We start from the raw sequence: 18,999 nt of genomic DNA on the forward strand, positions 1-18,999 counted from the left end.
CACACATTATTTTCACAATTCTTTAAAATCTGTCAAATTGTTGATCATTGCTAGACAACCATTTGTATGTCTTGCCATAGATTCTCAAGCAGATTTAAGTCAAAACTGTATCTCGGCAACTAAGGAACCTTCACTGTCTTATTGATAAGCAACTCCAGTGTATCTTTTTGCAGAATTACTTTAGTGCCTCACACAGAGTGAGTCCATGAAACGTATTATGTGACTTGTTTAAGCACATACTAGTTATTCCTGAACTAGGCTTGCCATAGCAAAGGGGTTAAATACTTATTGACTCAAGACATTTCAACTTTTCATTTTTTTTATTCAGTTGTGAAAATGTAGAAAAACATAGTTCCACTTTGACATTATGGGATATTGTGTGTAAGCCAGTGACCCCCCCCACCCCCACCCCCCCACCCCAAAAAATCTATATTGTATACATGTTTTATTCAGGCTGTAACACAATACGTTTTTGAAAAAGTGTGAGTGCTTTCTGAAGACATCACTGCTGCACAAGCACAGTACTGGACTTACAGTACATTTAACGGAGACAATGTCTGTGCCTTTTCTAATAGAGACAAACCAACTCCACATGTCTGGTATATGAAATATGTAACACATTGTGAGGCAGGGTAAGTTTCATGTTGTCCTTCAAAAGAAACACACAAAAAAAAAAAGTTTATCTTTGTTAACTCTTCATACTCGTTTTCCCCCTGTGTGTAGAAATACTGTAATGTTTAGGATGGCTAGTGGCTAGCCCACATTCAAAGGCACAGTCCACTTCTGATGTCTTGCTGATCTTTAGATCAGGGATAACAAACTCCATTTTTTAGAGGACCGTTTGTTTACAATTATTATTATTATTATTATTACTATTATTTTCAGACCTAAACAACCAGGTGAGGCTTCTTAACTAATCAATGACCTAACCTTAATATATCAATCAAGTACAAAGGTGAAACGTGAAAATTCACAGACACTCGGCCTTCCACGAGTTAGATACTGTATTAGACATTCATTAGTAACTATGGAAACCCCAAGGTAAATCTGTATTTGTACAGCTATATATTGCCTTTAATTTTGGTGTTTGTATCATTTTTGGCACTAATCTATCTCCATACTAATGCACTTAATTAATGCACAGCTTGACCACAGTCATAACGGATATATCCTGAAACAAATTTGTGGCTTTGGCACAAAATAATACATCTTTAATCCTTTATTATAATTTGAATAATAGTTATTATTTATTGCTTATAATTTTTTTTTAAACAAACAACAGAGACCTGTTGGTCTTTGGAGAATATGATGTAAACAAATATAAAACCTTCAAAAATGAATACTTATAATGGCAAGTAAAGAATAATTATTTATACTGATAAGGCAACTGGAAACAAATTGAACAACACTGCTTGCTACAGAACCACACAAACAACATCACCTTGAGGTGCATACTCATTCAGCCTTACCCAGTCACAAGCAGGAAGCAGTCAACTGATAGCTGTTGTGACAGATGTGTAGGGGTCAATACTGAGTCTTCTCACATACTGACCAGAGTAGTGGATATCATACCATTCCTATTACTGTCTACTGTATTGATTCTATCTGTTAAAGTGATCCTTATTTTGGTTGTGTTCATATGGCTTTGTACAGTGTAGGTTTTTCTTCATTTTGTACAGCTCATGTTTTTTTTAAATGTCTTTTCACAAGGCTCTCAATCAGCCTCTGAAACCCTCTCCTCTCCCCCCCCCCCCCCCACCAAAAAAAAGGCACTTCTCTTTTCCCCATTAGCAGTGACTCTGCTGATCGCTACTTTATTGAGGAGAAAATGTACTTGATATGATATGTGATGTGTTGTTGTCTCACCTAGCTATCTGAAGTTTAATACACTATCTGTAACTTAATCTGGATAAGAGTATCTAGTAAATGACTAAAAATGTTAAATGTTTGTAGCTAGATGCATTGTTTTTGGCATACTTGTCCGCTGTTGTCATTGTGACAGTGGAGCTTCTGGGCTCAGCTCGTATGTGTCTGTGTTCTGGTCTCCGTTTTGTTCCAACGCATCTCTGTCCCAGTCATTGTTGTTTTCAAGTCTGTAAGTCTCTAGACCAGAATTCTCTCCTTCTCCATTGTCTCTGTCGACATGCTGTCTGTCTCTCTCATTCCCCACAGGGCTAGAGCACAGCTCCAACCCTAACCCGTCACCAGACCCAGACCCCGATAAAGTACACGCCTCCTTCATATGGCCACCTTTAGTCTTGTCTGTCTCGTCCTCCTCTTCCTCCTCCTCCTCTTCATGTGCTCTCCCTCCTATCCCTCCGTCCAGACTGGCATCACTGAGAAACATTGGGGTGTACTCCATGGAGAAGGGGGTGCCCCCGGAAACATGGCCCAGATCGGTGGACCCTCCTGGGGTAAGAGGAGGCTCCTCGACCCCTTCCTGTTCCTGGTCCCTGCTACAGTAGGCGTATCGATGGTTCATGTGTTGGGAGTAGGAGCCAGAGTGGGAGAACCTCTTGCCACACTTATCACACTCATAGGGCTTCTCTCCAGAGTGCAGGCGACTGTGCTCCATCAGATGGTGCTTATGCTTGAAGGCCTTCCTGCAGATCTGGCACTCGTGGGGACGTTTACCTGTGTGGGGGGGAATATATCAGAACAGAAACATGCTCAATCCATCGTACTGTAGCTTTCAAAAGACAGAGAATATCCCTAAAAGCCACGATCATACTATCTGGTTGTCTCCCCGTCACCTTACTAAAAGGGCTCTATTCAATCCACGTCGCGGTAGTTTAGCCTTACAGCGTGATTGAAATTTAAAAGGGCAATGTTCCCGTGGTTTTGCGGAGACTGCATTCACGGTAAACGTTGCGTACGTCGACACAACCGTTTAATTAGCGTTACATTTCTATCGCGGAATGTGTAAATAGAGCTCTTAGTATAATTTATGCTTTATAATTTCTATACATGTCACTGCGTTTACCTGTGTGCTCATACTTGTGTCGGAGCAGAGAGCTGCTCTTCTGGAAGGTCTTGTCACAGACGTCGCAGGCGTACAGGCCTTCGTCTGTCTTCTTCAGTCTCTTCCTCCCTGGTCCCCCTTCTCCCTCTCCTCTCTCCTCCATCAGCGAGAGGTAGTCCAGACCCCCGCAACCCATCACCTCACCCTGGGGGGGGGGGGGGGGGGGGGGCATACACAATACTAATGGTTAGGAGGTTCTGATCTGGGTCTATTCAGAGGATGTCATTGTTGTTTTCTCTTTAGTTACAGTTCATTCCTGTGAAATACGTTTGAAAATGCCTTTCTCTGCGTCGAATTGAAATAAACGTTATACCACAACATGTTTTATACCATAACGTATAAGGGTAAATGTTGTTCTTACCATGAAGGCTTGTCTCTCCTGATGCATCCTCTTCAGCACGGCATCTGTGTCTGACTCCATCATGTAGACCATAGGGGAGAGGAATCGCTGGCTGCTGGCTGGGTGACTGAGGGGCAGGGAGGGAACCACATCATGTCCTGAGCCAGCTAGCCCAGCGGGCATCATGGGGTTAAACAGAGGGTATGCACTGTAGATGGAGCCCTCAAACATCGGAACGCCACTGTAGACGGCTTGATGCTGCTGATGAGATTAAATTAGTTTAGATTAGATTGATGTTTATCGTCCTAAAAGAGTAAAATCTTACGAAAAGCTCACACATTGCACATTACATACACCGTATAGAACCACAGTAGAAAACAAACAGCACACAGCCAGACATATATAATACCACTCCTGTCCCACACCTGTTGCCAAGGTGGACTGAGACTCAGCCTCCGGTGGAGCTGCTGGTTCTCTGCTGGCTCTCTGTAGGTCTTCTCTCTCTTTTCTCCCGGACGAGGGTGTCCATTACTGGGCATGCTGTCCTCCAGGGCTTTCCCCTCCTGGGGCTTGGGGAGGGAGAGATCCAGGGGTTGGTCATTCTGGGAGCTACCCGACCCTGCGGTCCTTCCTTGGGGGATGGTTCGACTCCAAGGGGGGGTGAGAGTGGTGTTGGAAAGGTCCAGGCAGAGGGGCGAGTCGATCTCTGAAGAGGGGAATGGTCCTATTGGTAGCAGTGAGGACATGTCTGTAGCAAGGCTAGTTGGTGCTGGTTGGCCGGGGCTGCCGCCACTCCTGCCACTCTCCTGGCTAGACCAATAGGACCTCATGGATAGTGAGTCTGGGCGGGGCTGTAGGGGGGAGTGCATGGCGACCAGCAGCTCCTGAGGGACAGAGTGCCAGCAGGGTCTCTGGAGAGGAGACTCGTCTTTGGAGAAACCGTTAGCCATCGCTGGGGTTTTATTGTTGTTGTCTGGTGGGGGTGTCTGGAGAGGAGTTCTGGAGGAGAAGTAGAGGGGAGAGAGGTGGTCTTTGCTGCGAGGACCTTCAGGCACCTCCATGGCCTGCCGGTTAATCTTACAGAGGTAGCGCTCATGCTGCAGTAACACGGCAGGGCTGGGGAAGAGCTGGGAGCACCAGTGACATGTCACCCCACCCCTGTACCCCTCACCCGAGCCGGTTCGGTTGCGTTTCAGCGGTTTTGGATCATCTGCCTTCCTGTCTCGTCCTCCGTTGTGAATCCCCAGTCTCCCCTCCTCCCTGGGTGAGCCTACATCTCCCGCCTCCCTGTCAAACATCTCCTGCAGCATCTGCTCAAACTTGCCCCCGGCGGTGGCATGGAGGTACGGCAGCAGGTTGGTGCCCTTGAACACGTTGTCCCGGAGGGAGAACTCCGCTGGGGGGTCCCACAGCCTGCCTAGCTCCCGGCCCTGGAGGATCCCCCTGCTCTGGTCCCCAGGGGGGTACAGCTCCCTCTCTAAGCCCATTGGTGACTGACGCTTCTGGGTGTGAGGAAGGTAGGGAGAGCCCTTTCCACTGCTGTTCCTACCGCTTCCTGCTGAGGGTGATGCAGGGGAGGACTGGTAGGTCCCCTGGCTATGTCTGTTGTTATAGGTCTCCCCTCCACCTCTACGTCCCCCCCCTCCTCCTCCTCCTCCTCCCCCTCCTCCTTCTCCTCCCCCTCCTCCCCCTGTCAAGCACTTCTTACTGCTGAGGTGTGAGCTGTAGGAGCCAGAGTGAGAGAAGCGCTTCTTGCAGTTGGAACATTCATACGGTTTCTCACCTAAAGAAGGAAGCACAGAACATCAGTTGAAGATGCTTCGCCTCGTGCCTAAGAACAACCCTTAGTCGTGTATTATTTACCAAAATCCATGGGTTCTCATGTCTTATTGCTTTAACATAAAATCAATCAGATTGATTTTGAATATTTCATGTAAGAAAACGTGCATTACCACTGTGGATGCGGAGGTGCTCTTTGAGGTGGTGTTTGTACTTGAAGGATTTCCCACACTGAAAACACTTGAACTTCCTGCTCTCCGCACCATGGTCAATGTGCTGCACCAATCACAAACACGCGTTCAGTCAAATCAGTTCTGGTCACCAGGAGATTGAGAGTCAACTCTGAGATTGCATATCATGCCTTTTCTACAGTCAAACTACAGGGCGTTTGGAAAGTATTCAGACCCCTTGACTTTTTCCACATTTTGTTACGTTACAGCCTTATTCTAAAATGGATTAAATAAAACATGTTCCTCATCAATCTACACACAATACCCCATAATGACATCACAATACCCCATAGTGACATCACAATACCCCATAATGACATCACAATACCCCATAACGACAAAGCAAAAACAGATACTTTTTTTGTGTGCAAATTTATTTTAAAAACAATACAGAAATACCTTATTTACATAAGTATTCAGACCCTTTGCTATGAGACTCAAAGTTGAGCTCAGGTGCATCCTGTTTCCATTGATCATCCTTCAGTAGTTTCTACAACTGATTGGAGTTCACCTGTGGTAAATTCAATTGATTGGACATGATTTGGAAAGGCACACACCTGTCTATATAATGTCTCAGAATTGACAGTGCATGTTGGAGCAAAAACCAAGCCATGAGGTCAAAGGAATTGTCCGTAGAGCTCCGAGACAGGATTGTGTCGAGGCACAGATATGGGAAACGGTACCAAAGCATTTCTGCAGTATTGAAGGTCCCCAAGAACATAGTGGCCTCCATCTTAAATGTTTGGAACCACCAAGACTCTTCCTAGAGTCTGGAGGCAGGCCAAACTGAGCAATCGGGGGAAAAGGGCCTTGGTCAGGGAGTTGACCAAGAACCTGATGGTCACTCTGACAGAGCTCCAGAGTTCCTCTACGGAGATGGGAGAAGGTCAACCATCTCTGCAGCACTCCACCAATCAGGCCTTTATGGTAGAGTACCCAGACAGAAGCAACTCTTCAGTTAAAGGCACATGACAGCCCGCTTGGAGTTTGCCAAAAAGGCACCTAAAAGACTCGGACCATGAGAAACAAGATTCTCTGATCTGATGAAACCAAGATTGAACACTTTGGCCTGAATGCCAAGCGTCACGTCTGGAGGATACCTGCAACCATCCCTACGGTGAAGCATGGTGGTGACAGCATCATGCTGTGGGGATGTTTTTCAGCAGCAGGGACTGGGAGACTAGTCTTGTGACGGCCGGCCGCCCAACAACCTGCCCACTTGACCCTATCCCCTCCTCTCTTCTCCAGACCATTTCCGGAGACCTTCTCCCTTACCTCACCTCGCTCATCAACTCATCCTTGACCGCTGGCTACGTCCCTTCCGCCTTCAAGAGAGCGAGAGTTGCACCCCTTCTGAAAAAACCTACACTCGATCCCTCTGATGTCAACAACTACAGACCAGTATCCCTTCTTTCTTTTCTCTCCAAAACTCTTGAACGTGCCGTCCTTGGCCAGCTCTCCTGCTATCTCTCTCAGAATGACCTTCTTGATCCAAATCAGTCAGGTTTCAAGACTAGTCATTCAACTGAGACTGCTCTTCTCTGTGTCACGGAGGCGCTCCGCACTGCTAAAGCTAACTCTCTCTCCTCTGCTCTTATCCTTCTAGACCTATCGGCTGCCTTTGATACTGTGAACCATCAGATCCTCCTCTCCACCCTCTCCGAGTTGGGCATCTCCGGCGCGGCCCACGCTTGGATTGCGTCCTACCTGACAGGTCGCTCCTACCAGGTGGCGTGGCGAGAATCTGTCTCCGCACCACGTGCTCTCACCACTGGTGTCCCCCAGGGCTCTGTTCTAGGCCCTCTCCTATTCTCGCTATACACCAAGTCACTTGGCTCTGTCATATCCTCACATGGTCTCTCCTATCATTGCTATGCAGACGACACACAATTAATCTTCTCCTTTCCCCCTTCTGATAACCAGGTGGCGAATCGCATCTCTGCATGTCTGGCAGACATATCAGTGTGGATGACGGATCACCACCTCAAGCTGAACCTCGGAAAGACGGAGCTGCTCTTCCTCCCGGGGAAGGACTGCCCGTTCCATGATCTTGCCATCACGGTTGACAACTCCATTGTGTCCTCCTCCCAGAGCGCTAAGAACCTTGGCGTGATCCTGGACAACACCCTGTTGTTCTCAACTCAACATCAAGGCGGTGACCCGTTCCTGTAGGTTCATGCTCTACAACATTCGCAGAGTACGACCCTGCCTCACACAGGAAGCGGCGCAGGTCCTAATCCAGGCACTTGTCATCTCCCGTCTGGATTACTGCAACTCGCTGTTGGCTGGGCTCCCTGCCTGTGCGATTAAACCCCTACAACTCATCCAGAACGCCGCAGCCCGTCTGGTGTTCAACCTTCCCAAGTTCTCTCACGTCACCCCGCTCCTCCGCTCTCTCCACTGGCTTCCAGTTGAAGCTCGCATCCGCTACAAGACCATGGTGCTTGCCTACGGAGCTGTGAGGGGAACGGCACCTCCGTACCTTCAGGCTCTGATCAGGCCCTACACCCAAACAAGGGCACTGCGTTCATCCACCTCTGGCCTGCTCGCCTCCCTACCTCTGAGGAAGTACAGTTCCCGCTCAGCCCAGTCAAAACTGTTCGCTGCTCTGGCACCCCAATGGTGGAACAAACTCCCCCACGACGCCAGGTCAGCGGAATCAATCACCACCTTCCGGAGACACCTGAAACACCACCTCTTTAAGGAATACCTAGGATAGGATAAAGTAATCCTTCTAACCCCCCCCCCCCTTAGAGTTAGATGCACTATTGTATAGTGGTTGTTCCACTGGACATCATAAGGTGAATGCACCAACTTGTAAGTTGCTCTGGATAAGAGCGTCTGCTAAATGACTTAAATGTAAATGTAGTCAGGATTGAGGGAAAGATGAACGGAGCAAATTACAGAGAGATCCTTGATGAAAATCTGCTCCAGAGCGTTAAGGACCTCAGACTGAATGTCTTTGAGTGGCCCAGTCAGAGCCCGGACTTGAACCTGATCGAACATCTCTGTAGAGACCTGAAAATAGCTGTGCAGCGACGCTCCTCATCCAACCTGACAGAGCTTGAGAGGATCTGCAGAGAAGAATGGGAGAAACTCCCTAAATACAGGTGTGCCAAGCTTGTAGCCTCATACCCAAGAAGACTCGAGGCTGTAACCGCTGCCAAAGGTACTTCAACAAAGTACTGAGTAAAGGGTCTGAATATTTATGTAAATGTGATAATTCCATTTTTTTTTAAATATACATTTTCGAACATTTATTAAAACATGTTTTTGCTTTGTCATTATGGGGTATTGTGATGTCATTATGGGGTATTGTGATGTCATTATGGGGTATTGTGATGTCATTATGGGGTATTGTGTGTAGATTGATGAGGGGGAAAAATTATTTAATCCATTTTAGAACAAGGCTGTAACGTAAAAAATGTGGAAAAAGGAAAGGGGTCTGAATACTTTCCGAATACACTGACATAACACTTTTTTGGAGTCATTAGATTGCTGGTCATATCCGTCTTCAGAAAGAGTAGCACCTTGTAGTAGGTGGACTCCAAAGGATTGTATATCTCTTCCAGTGTGTCACCTTGCCCTGTACCTGACTGTGCAGTCCCATGTGTCGTTCCATCTGAGCTCTATAGTGCCCGCCGTCCCGCTCGTGGCAAAACCTGATGTGCTCGCGTAGGGACCCTCCGCGGTGGAAGGTATGCTGGCAGAATGGACAAGCCTCTAGGTTCCTGAGAGCATCTGGACTTAAAGGGTCGCCGTCTAGGACACACATAGCCAGATAGAGGACAGCTTCAAGTTTGTTAACAATAAATTAATTCAGAAACAAAAAGTTTAAGAAACATAATGTCAAGGATTCAAACTGTAGTCAACAGCCATCAAGGAATCCATGTATCTGGCCGTTAATGACATAAGGCTGTATTTCCTGCAATTCTGATAGTAGCTCTACGGATGTTGAAAAATGTAACTACAAAATGTTCTACTCAAATTAGCCTTGTGTGCTAATCTAATATCAACAGAGATTTGGGGAAATGCAAGGTATGTTTATAAGGATGCATATCCATAACCTACCTGGTCTCTCAGGTGAGCGCTGAGCCCCAAGAGACCAGACGGGAGGGAGGTCATCATGGAGGCGCAGGCTGCCAGTGTGATACATGGCTGGGGCAGGGCTTCTGCCGTTGGGGGGCAGGTGGTTGTGGTGCTGGTAGTGGTGTGAGGCAGGTTGGTGGGAGGATGCCTTTCTCAACTGAACCAGGAAGTCATAGTTGGCCAAGTCCTCCAAGGACCTGCTGTCTGACCTCTGACCTGCTGGGGAACAGAGACAGAGTGAGAGGGTAAAGAAGTGTGACGGTGATGATATGTTATGAACAGAGACAGAGAGACAAAATTACATTTTATTTTCTATGTAGTGTACTTCATTAATAGTTCCTAATTCCGTATATATAATTATACATTGTCTAGAGAATAGGCTGTCTGATGTCTGACCTGGGGACAGTGGGCATATCCCACATGACGTGTCTATTTTCAATTATCTTGTCATACTGTTATAGTCATTGTTTAACACTTTAAAATACAGAGTTAAACTGTGTTTAAAAAATGATATGAAGAACTGTGAAAGAGAGAACTTGACGTCTGCTCTGGAAATCAGCAGGAATAGCCTAGAAGATTTTCCCTGTTGAGTTCAATCACAGGCAGATGTAATGTAAAGTAAAGAGAAGACGAGACAGGACAGTCAGAGGGATGTAAAGTAAAGAGAAGACGAGACAGGACAGTCAGAGTGATGTAATGTAAAGTAAAGAGAAGACGAGCCAGGACAGTCAGAGGGATGTAAAGTAAAGAGAAGACGAGACAGGACAGTCAGAGGGATGTAAAGTAAAGAGAAGACGAGCCAGGACAGTCAGAGGGATGTAAAGTAAAGTGAAGACGAGACAGGACAGTCAGAGTGATGTAATGTAAAGAGAAGACGAGACACGACAGTCAGAGTGATGTAATGTAAAGTAAAGAGAAGACGAGCCAGGACAGTCAGAGTGATGTAATGTAAAGAGAAGACGAGACAGGACAGTCAGGGTGATGTAAAGTAAAGTAAAGAGAAGACGAGACAGGGCAGTCAGAGTGATGTAATGTAAAGTAAAGAGAAGACGAGACAGGACAGTCAGAGTGATGTAAAGTAAAGTAAAGAGAAGACGAGACAGGACAGTCAGAGGGATGTAAAGTAAAGTAAAGAGAAGACGAGACAGGACAGTCAGAGCGATGTAAAGTAAAGTAAAGAGAAGACGAGACAGGACAGTCAGAGCGATGTAATATAAAGTAAAGAGAGGACGAGACAGGACAGTCAGAGTGATGTAAAGTAAAGTAAAGAGAAGACGAGACAGGACAGTCAGAGGGATGTAAAGTAAAGTAAAGAGAAGACGAGACAGGACAGTCAGAGTGATGTAAAGTAAAGTAAAGAGAAGACGAGACAGGACAGTCAGAGCGATGTAATGTAAAGTAAAGAGAAGACGAGACAGGACAGTCAGAGTGATGTAAAGAGAAGACGAGACAGGACAGTCAGAGGGATGTAAAGTAAAGTAAAGAGAAGACGAGACAGGACAGTCAGAGGGATGTAATGTAAAGTAAAGAGAAGACGAGACAGGACAGTCAGAGTGATGTAATGTAAAGTAAAGAGAAGACGAAACAGGACAGTCATAGTGATGTAATGTAAAGTAAAGAGAAGACGAGACAGGACAGTCAGAGTGATGTAATGTAAAGTAAAGAGAAGACGAGACAGGACAGTCAGAGGGATGTAAAGTAAAGAGAAGACGAGACAGGACAGTCAGAGTGATGTAATGTAAAGTAAAGAGAAGACGAGACAGGAGAGTCAGAGGGATGTAATGTAAAGTAAAGAGAAGACGAGACGGGACAGTCAGAGTGATGTAATGTAAAGTAAAGAGAAGACGAGACAGGACAGTCATAGTGATGTAATGTAAAGTAAAGAGAAGACGAGACAGGACAGTCAGAGTGATGTAATGTAAAGTAAAGAGAAGACGAGACAGGACAGTCAGAGGGATGTAAAGTAAAGAGAAGACGAGACAGGACAGTCAGAGGGATGTAAAGTAAAGAGAAGACGAGACAGGACAGTCAGAGTGATGTAATGTAAAGTAAAGAGAAGACGAGACAGGACAGTCAGAGTGATGTAATGTAAAGTAAAGAGAAGACGAGACAGGAGAGTCAGAGGGATGTAATGTAAAGTAAAGAAAAGACGAGACGGGACAGTCAGAGTGATGTAATGTAAAGTAAAGAGAAGACGAGACAGGACAGTCATAGTGATGTAATGTAAAGTAAAGAGAAGACGAGACAGGACAGTCAGAGTGATGTAATGTAAAGTAAAGAGAAGACGAGACAGGACAGTCAGAGGGATGTAAAGTAAAGAGAAGACGAGACAGGACAGTCAGAGGGATGTAAAGTAAAGAGAAGACGAGACAGGACAGTCAGAGTGATGTAATGTAAAGTAAAGAGAAGATGAGACAGGACAGTCAGAGTGATGTAATGTAAAGTAAAGAGAAGACGAAACAGGACAGTCAGAGTGATGTAATGTAAAGTAAAGAGAAGACGAGACAGGACAGTCAGAGGGATGTAATGTAAAGTAAAGAGAAGACGAGACAGGACAGGACAGTCAGAGGGATGTAAAGTAAAGAGAAGACGAGACAGGACAGTCAGAGTGATGTAATGTAAAGTAAAGAGAAGACGAGACAGGACAGTCAGAGGGATGTAAAGTAAAGAGAAGACGAGACAGGACAGTCAGAGTGATGTAATGTAAAGTAAAGAGAAGACGAGCCAGGACAGTCAGAGGGATGTAAAGTAAAGAGAAGACGAGACAGGACAGGACAGTCAGAGGGATGTAAAGTAAACAGAAGACGAGACAGGACAGTCAGATGGATGTAAAGTAAAGAGAAGACGAGACAGGACAGTCAGAGTGATGTAATGTAAAGAGAAGACGAGACAGGACAGTCAGAGGGATGTAATGTAAAGTAAAGAGAAGACGAGACAGGACAGTCAGAGTGATGTAATGTAAAGTAAAGAGAGGACGAGACAGGACAGTCAGAGTGATGTAAAGTAAAGAGAAGACGAGACAGGACAGTCAGAGTGATGTAAAGTAAAGAGAGGACGAGACAGGACAGTCAGAGGGATGTAATGTAAAGTAAAGAGAAGACGAGACAGGACAGTCAGAGTGATGTAATGTAAAGTAAAGAGAAGACGAGACAGGACAGTCATAGTGATGTAATGTAAAGTAAAGAGAAGATGAGACAGGACAGTCAGAGTGATGTAATGTAAAGTAAAGAGAAGACGAGACAGGACAGTGAGAGGGATGTAAAGTAAAGAGAAGACGAGACAGGACAGGACAGTCAGAGTGCTGTAATGTAAAGTAAAGAGAAGACGAGACAGGAGAGTCAGAGGGATGTAATGTAAAGTAAAGAGAAGACGAGACAGGACAGTCAGAGTGATGTAATGTAAAGTAAAGAGAAGACGAGACAGGACAGTCAGAGGGATGTAAAGTAAAGAGAAGACGAGACAGGAAAGTCAGAGGGATGTAAAGTAAAGAGAAGACGAGACAGGACAGTCAGAGTGATGTAATGTAAAGTAAAGAGAAGACGAGACAGGACAGTCATAGTGATGTAATGTAAAGTAAAGAGAAGACGAGACAGGACAGTCAGAGTGATGTAATGTAAAGTAAAGAGAAGACGAGACAGGAGAGTCAGAGGGATGTAATGTAAAGTAAAGAGAAGACGAGACGGGACAGTCAGAGTGATGTAATGTAAAGTAAAGAGAAGACGAGACAGGACAGTCATAGTGATGTAATGTAAAGTAAAGAGAATACGAGACAGGACAGTCAGAGTGATGTAATGTAAAGTAAAGAGAAGACGAGACAGGACAGTCAGAGGGATGTAAAGTAAAGAGAAGACGAGACAGGACAGTCAGAGGGATGTAAAGTAAAGAGAAGACGAGACAGGACAGGACAGTCAGAGTGATGTAATGTAAAGTAAAGAGAAGATGAGACAGGACAGTCAGAGTGATGTAATGTAAAGTAAAGAGAAGACGAGACAGGACAGTCAGAGTGATGTAATGTAAAGTAAAGAGAAGACGAGACAGGACAGTCAGAGGGATGTAATGTAAAGTAAAGAGAAGACGAGACAGGACAGGACAGTCAGAGGGATGTAAAGTAAAGAGAAGACGAGACAGGACAGTCAGAGGGATGTAAAGTAAAGAGAAGACGAGACAGGACAGTCATAGTGATGTAATGTAAAGTAAAGAGAAGATGAGACAGGACAGTCAGAGTGATGTAATGTAAAGTAAAGAGAAGACGAGACAGGACAGTCAGAGGGATGTAAAGTAAAGAGAAGACGAGACAGGACAGGACAGTCAGAGTGCTGTAATGTAAAGTAAAGAGAAGACGAGACAGGAGAGTCAGAGGGATGTAATGTAAAGTAAAGAGAAGACGAGACAGGACAGTCAGAGTGATGTAATGTAAAGTAAAGAGAAGACGAGACAGGACAGTCAGAGGGATGTAAAGTAAAGAGAAGACGAGACAGGACAGTCAGAGGGATGTAAAGTAAAGAGAAGACGAGACAGGACAGTCAGAGTGATGTAATGTAAAGTTAAGAGAAGACGAGACAGGACAGTCATAGTGATGTAATGTAAAGTAAAGAGAAGACGAGACAGGACAGTCAGAGTGATGTAATGTAAAGTAAAGAGAAGACGAGACAGGAGAGTCAGAGGGATGTAATGTAAAGTAAAGAGAAGACGAGACGGGACAGTCAGAGTGATGTAATGTAAAGTAAAGAGAAGACGAGACAGGACAGTCATAGTGATGTAATGTAAAGTAAAGAGAATACGAGACAGGACAGTCAGAGTGATGTAATGTAAAGTAAAGAGAAGAGAAGACGAGACAGGACAGTCAGAGGGATGTAAAGTAAAGAGAAGACGAGACAGGACAGTCAGAGGGATGTAATGTAAAGTAAAGAGAAGACGAGACAGGACAGTCAGAGTGATGTAATGTAAAGTAAAGAGAGGACGAGACAGGACAGTCAGAGGGATGTAATGTAAAGTAAAGAGAAGACGAGACAGGACAGTCAGAGTGATGTAATGTAAAGAGAAGACGAGACAGGACAGTCAGAGGGATGTAATGTAAAGTAAAGAGAAGACGAGACAGGACAGTCAGAGGGATGTAAAGTAAAGAGAAGACGAGGCAGGACAGTCAGAGTGATGTAATGTAAAGTAAAGAGAAGACGAGACAGGACAGTCAGAGTGCTGTAAAGTAAAGAGAAGACGAGACAGGCCAGTCAGAGTGATGTAAAGTAAAGAGAGGACGAGACAGGACAGTCAGAGTGCTCTGCTCTGTGTTGAGCTTCACGCCCGTCACAGACTTGGAGGAATATTTTTCAAATCTTTGCAGATGTTGGTATTTTTTTGATCTGTTGTTCATGTGGCAAGGAAGAGCCTCTGTGGTTGAATGCTGTTAAAACTGGGCTTTGACTTCATCATGCTTTGCCAAATCACATGAGGTGAGAGAGGAGTGAGGGAAAAAGGAGGAGGGAGTGAGTGAGTGAGTGAGTGAGTGAGTGAGTGAGTGAGTGAGTGAGTGAGTGAGTGAGTGAGTGAGTGAGTGAGTGAGTGAGTGAGTGTGTGTGTGTGTGTGTGTGTGTGTGTGTGTGTGTGTGTGTGTGTGTGTGTGTGTGTGTGTGTGTGTGTGTGTGTGTGTGTGTGTGTGTGTGTGTGTGTGTGTGAGAGAGAGAGAGAGAGAGAGAGAGAGAGAGAGAGAGAGAGAGAGAGAGAGAGAGAGAGAGACCAAATATATATATATAATAATAATGATTTTCCAGAGAAGATCCAGATCTCAGGAAATTAGACAAGATGTCTCAATTGGTATAAAATACGTAGAGTACTGCACACACTACAATTACTTATGTTTAAAATTAAGCTCAACTGTACACCTTAATGAGGCAGTGAATGAACTGAGAGAGAAAGCATGCAGGGCATTCTACGACCATTAAAAAAGCTATTTCTAATTGAAATACCTATTAAAATTGTGTTTCACCCAATGGGACAAACACCCCATTGAAGCCCTCCACGCAGAGTTCTCCTACATGTCCAGGGGAAAACTACAAACAATGCATGCAGGGCAGAATTAGGCCAATATCCATTGATAATAAAAACTTTAAAAAGAGCAATTCAGTTTTGGAAACATCTAAAATACAGTGACCCCCTCTCATATCATTACCAAGCCCTGCAATGCCAAGAGCTGAGCAAAGAAAAGAGTCCCCTCATCCAGCTGGTCCTGGGGTTGAGTTCACAAACCTGTTCTACTAACACACTGAAGCATCAGGACCAGAACATCAAATCAATCAGAATAAACCAAATTATAACACAGTCAAAACAAAACTACATTGATTATTGGGAAACACAAGCACAAACACAAAGCAACATGCAGTGCTATCTGGCCCTAAATCGACAATACACCATGGCAAAGTACAGGCTCAGTGAGCACAGCCTTGCCATTGAGAAGGGTAGACACAGGAAAACCTGGCTCCCTGTAGAGGAAAGGCTGTGCAACCACTGCACCACAGCAGAACCTGAGAGAGAGCTGCATTTCCTGACAAAATGTCAAACATTGAAACAAAGAGAGTGTCATTTCCCCAAAATTTGAAACCCTTTATCTTGATTTGACTAGACTAGCCATCCTGTTGGGGGAGGACGCAGAGAGCTGTGGCTTGGCACTACATTTACATGGATTTACTATCTCACCTTTATTTAAATAAGCAAGTCAGTTAAGAACACATTCTTATTTACAATGAAAACCTACTCTGGCCAAACCCTAACCAGGATGACGCTGGGCCAATTGCGTGCCGCCCTATGGGACTCCCAATCACGGCCAGTTGTGATACAGCCTGGAATCAAACCAGGGTCTGTAGTGACGCCTCTAGCACTGAGATGCAGTGCCTTAGACCGCTGCACCACTCGGGAGCCCCTACATTGCTGCCTGCCATAAGATGAGGGACAGTGTCTGACAGACTAACCAACCTACATGTTGTCTATGCCATTGTTATTGTCCTTTGTATGGGTATTTTGACGCTTGGTTATTGTTCTTACTGATTGTCCCATTGACAATATTGATTATTACTATTTTAATGATGTTAATATTGTAAATGTTACATCAAGTAGAGTATATTGTTACATCATGCCAATAAAGCAAATTGGAGAGAGAGAGAGAGAGAGAGAGAGAGAGAGAGAGAGAGAGAGAGAGAGAGAGAGAGAGAGAGAGAGAGAGAGAGAGAGAGAGAGAGAGAGAGAGAGAGAGAGAGAGAGAGAGAGAGAGAGAGAGAGAGAGAGAGAGAGAGAGAGAGAGAGAAAGAGAGAAAGAGAGAGAGAGACAGGGAGGGAGGGAGCGGGAGAGAGAGACTTCCACCCTGCTACAATACAGCGGGTAAACGCAAGCATTTCCCGTGACTGTGCCTCAAAACCAAATGTTTTCCTGGCCCACCACTTCACCCTGGACTTGAACAGCCTCTATGACCAGGTCCACCTCTACAAGGCAGCAGTGCCCACCTTTGCCCTGACTCTAAAGGACATCGCTCTCAAACGCAGCCCCAACACTTCACACAGGAGCAACAGATCAAGAGACACCCCACCCAGACCAGCGAGACACCCTCCAAGACCTGCAGGACCCCCCCCTGGACCTACACATAGAGGACCCACGCCAAGAGGACTTACATCCAGACCACAGCACCCCCAGACACATTCACACCAACCAATCAACCAATCAACACAACCAACCAATCAACACCCCCCAACATCAACCAGGCCCACACCCCTGTTAGGCCCCCTCAGATCAGACCTCTGCCACTCCTGCCCACCCCATGCACCCCACCCCCGCAAAGAGGGCATCAACATGGAAGTCACACATACGCCCAGGTAGTGAGCGGGCAAACAGGCCCAACCCCCACTCTTACAATCGCCCAAGCCAACGGCATGTACCAGATGCTCAGCAGGCTCTGCTCACACTTACTGGCATGAGGCCAAACCACGACCAACAACATTGGACACGTTATGGAACAAAAAGCCTTCACTATATCATCCTGGAATATCCAAGGCCTGAGGTCATCGGCCATTTGTAATGTCTTTATTGTTTTGAAACTTCTGTATGTGTAATGTTTACTGTTCATTTTTATTGTTTATTTCACTTTTGTATGTTATCTACCTCACTTGCTTTGGCAATGTTAACACATGTTTCCCATGCCAATAAAGCCCCTTGAATTGAATTGAATTGAGAGAGAGAGAGAGAGACAGGGAGAGAGAGAGAGAGAGAGAGAGAGAGAGAGAGAGAGAGAGAGAGAGAGAGAGAGAGAGAGAGAGAGAGAGAGAGAGAGAGAGAGAGAGAGAGAGAGGCAGGGAGGGGGAGAGAGAGAGAGAGAGGGGAGAGAGAGAGAGAGAGAGAGAGAGACAGTCCAAAGTGATTGTTAGGCAAGCAAAGAGTCATTTTCTTTGATTCCAGCTCTAAATAAAGCGTTGTGTGTGTGTTCCCGTGGGCGCGCGTGTGTCTCTGAGCTAAAAAAGAAAGGTACTGATTTCAGTATCGTAACGTCCACCTCGGTGTTACATGGAAATATTGTGACATTGTGGTGGAATGACTCTTCTGTCATGCTGCATCCTACATACATTTTCAAAGATGACAATGAAGATGAAAAAGCCCACAGGCTGGTTTGAAAAAGGGTTTCATAAGACTGCGGTACGGATGTTTGTCGACGTCTAACAGCGTCTCAGAGGAGTGCTGATCCAGGATCAGGTCACTCGTGTCCATGTAAGATTATTTATGATGAATGTTTAAAAAAAATCCTACACTTGAGACTCTTTAAGATAACAAATTAAATCACATTTTATTTGTCACATGCTTGGTAAAGAACAGGTTTACAAACTAACAGTGAAATGCTTACTTCCCAACAATTCAGAGAGATAAAATAGATAAATAGTAGAAAAATTGAAAACGATGTATTTATTCCTAAAACCAGGAATAAATACACAGTGAGTAATGTTTTCGTGGCCTAGTTGCACAACCTGGGTGGGAACTAGGCCTCTATGGCGATACACTTACTGTAGGTCATGAGAGATTCCTGCTTCCTGTCCATAGTTATCCCACTCTCAGGTACCTCCTCTTCCCCCTCTGCCCAGTGGCCCTCCCTCGGGATGGGGCTTTGGGGCCGGGTTGACTGACCCCTGGGGCTGGGGGTACCTCCTGGCTCGGTCCCTTCCCCGTCTCCCTCACCCTCGCTGGGGGTCAGACTGGTCTTGTCCAGGCTGCCCTGGTAGTCCTGGGGTTCCGGGCTCCACAGACCCACCTCATCACCATCCTCCCCCTCCGAGCCCAGAGAACTGACCCATTCGATGTCCGCTGTGGAGAGAGAGCAAGAGAGAGCGATAGGAACCGAGAGAGAGAAAGAAAGAAAGAGAGTGAGAGAGAGAGAGGAAGGGAGAGAGAAAGAGAAAGAAAGAGCAAGAGAGAGAGAGAGAGGAAGGGAAAGAGAGAGAGAGAAAGGGAGAGAGAGCACGCAAGAGGGGGTGGGAGAGAGAGAGGAAGGGAGAGAGAGTGAAAAAGCGAG

General features: G+C 45.5%; 1 protein-coding gene across 1 annotated transcript; it reads right to left on the minus strand.

Moving 5' to 3' along the window:
* Positions 1-1,768: 1,768 nt before the first annotated feature.
* LOC139568831 (zinc finger E-box-binding homeobox protein zag-1-like) lies at positions 1,769-18,825 on the minus strand (the record flags this gene model as incomplete). Its single annotated transcript, XM_071390928.1, has 8 exons — positions 1,769-2,634; positions 2,984-3,167; positions 3,384-3,623; positions 3,788-5,145; positions 5,315-5,417; positions 8,964-9,133; positions 9,443-9,676; positions 18,495-18,825. Coding segments are annotated over 8 exons (3,264 nt in total), but the record flags the coding sequence as incomplete, so codon positions are not given.
* Positions 18,826-18,999: the final 174 nt, after the last annotated feature.

This window comes from Salvelinus alpinus, chromosome 2, assembly GCF_045679555.1.
Source record: "Salvelinus alpinus chromosome 2, SLU_Salpinus.1, whole genome shotgun sequence".
Taxonomy (NCBI): Eukaryota; Metazoa; Chordata; class Actinopteri; order Salmoniformes; family Salmonidae; genus Salvelinus; species Salvelinus alpinus.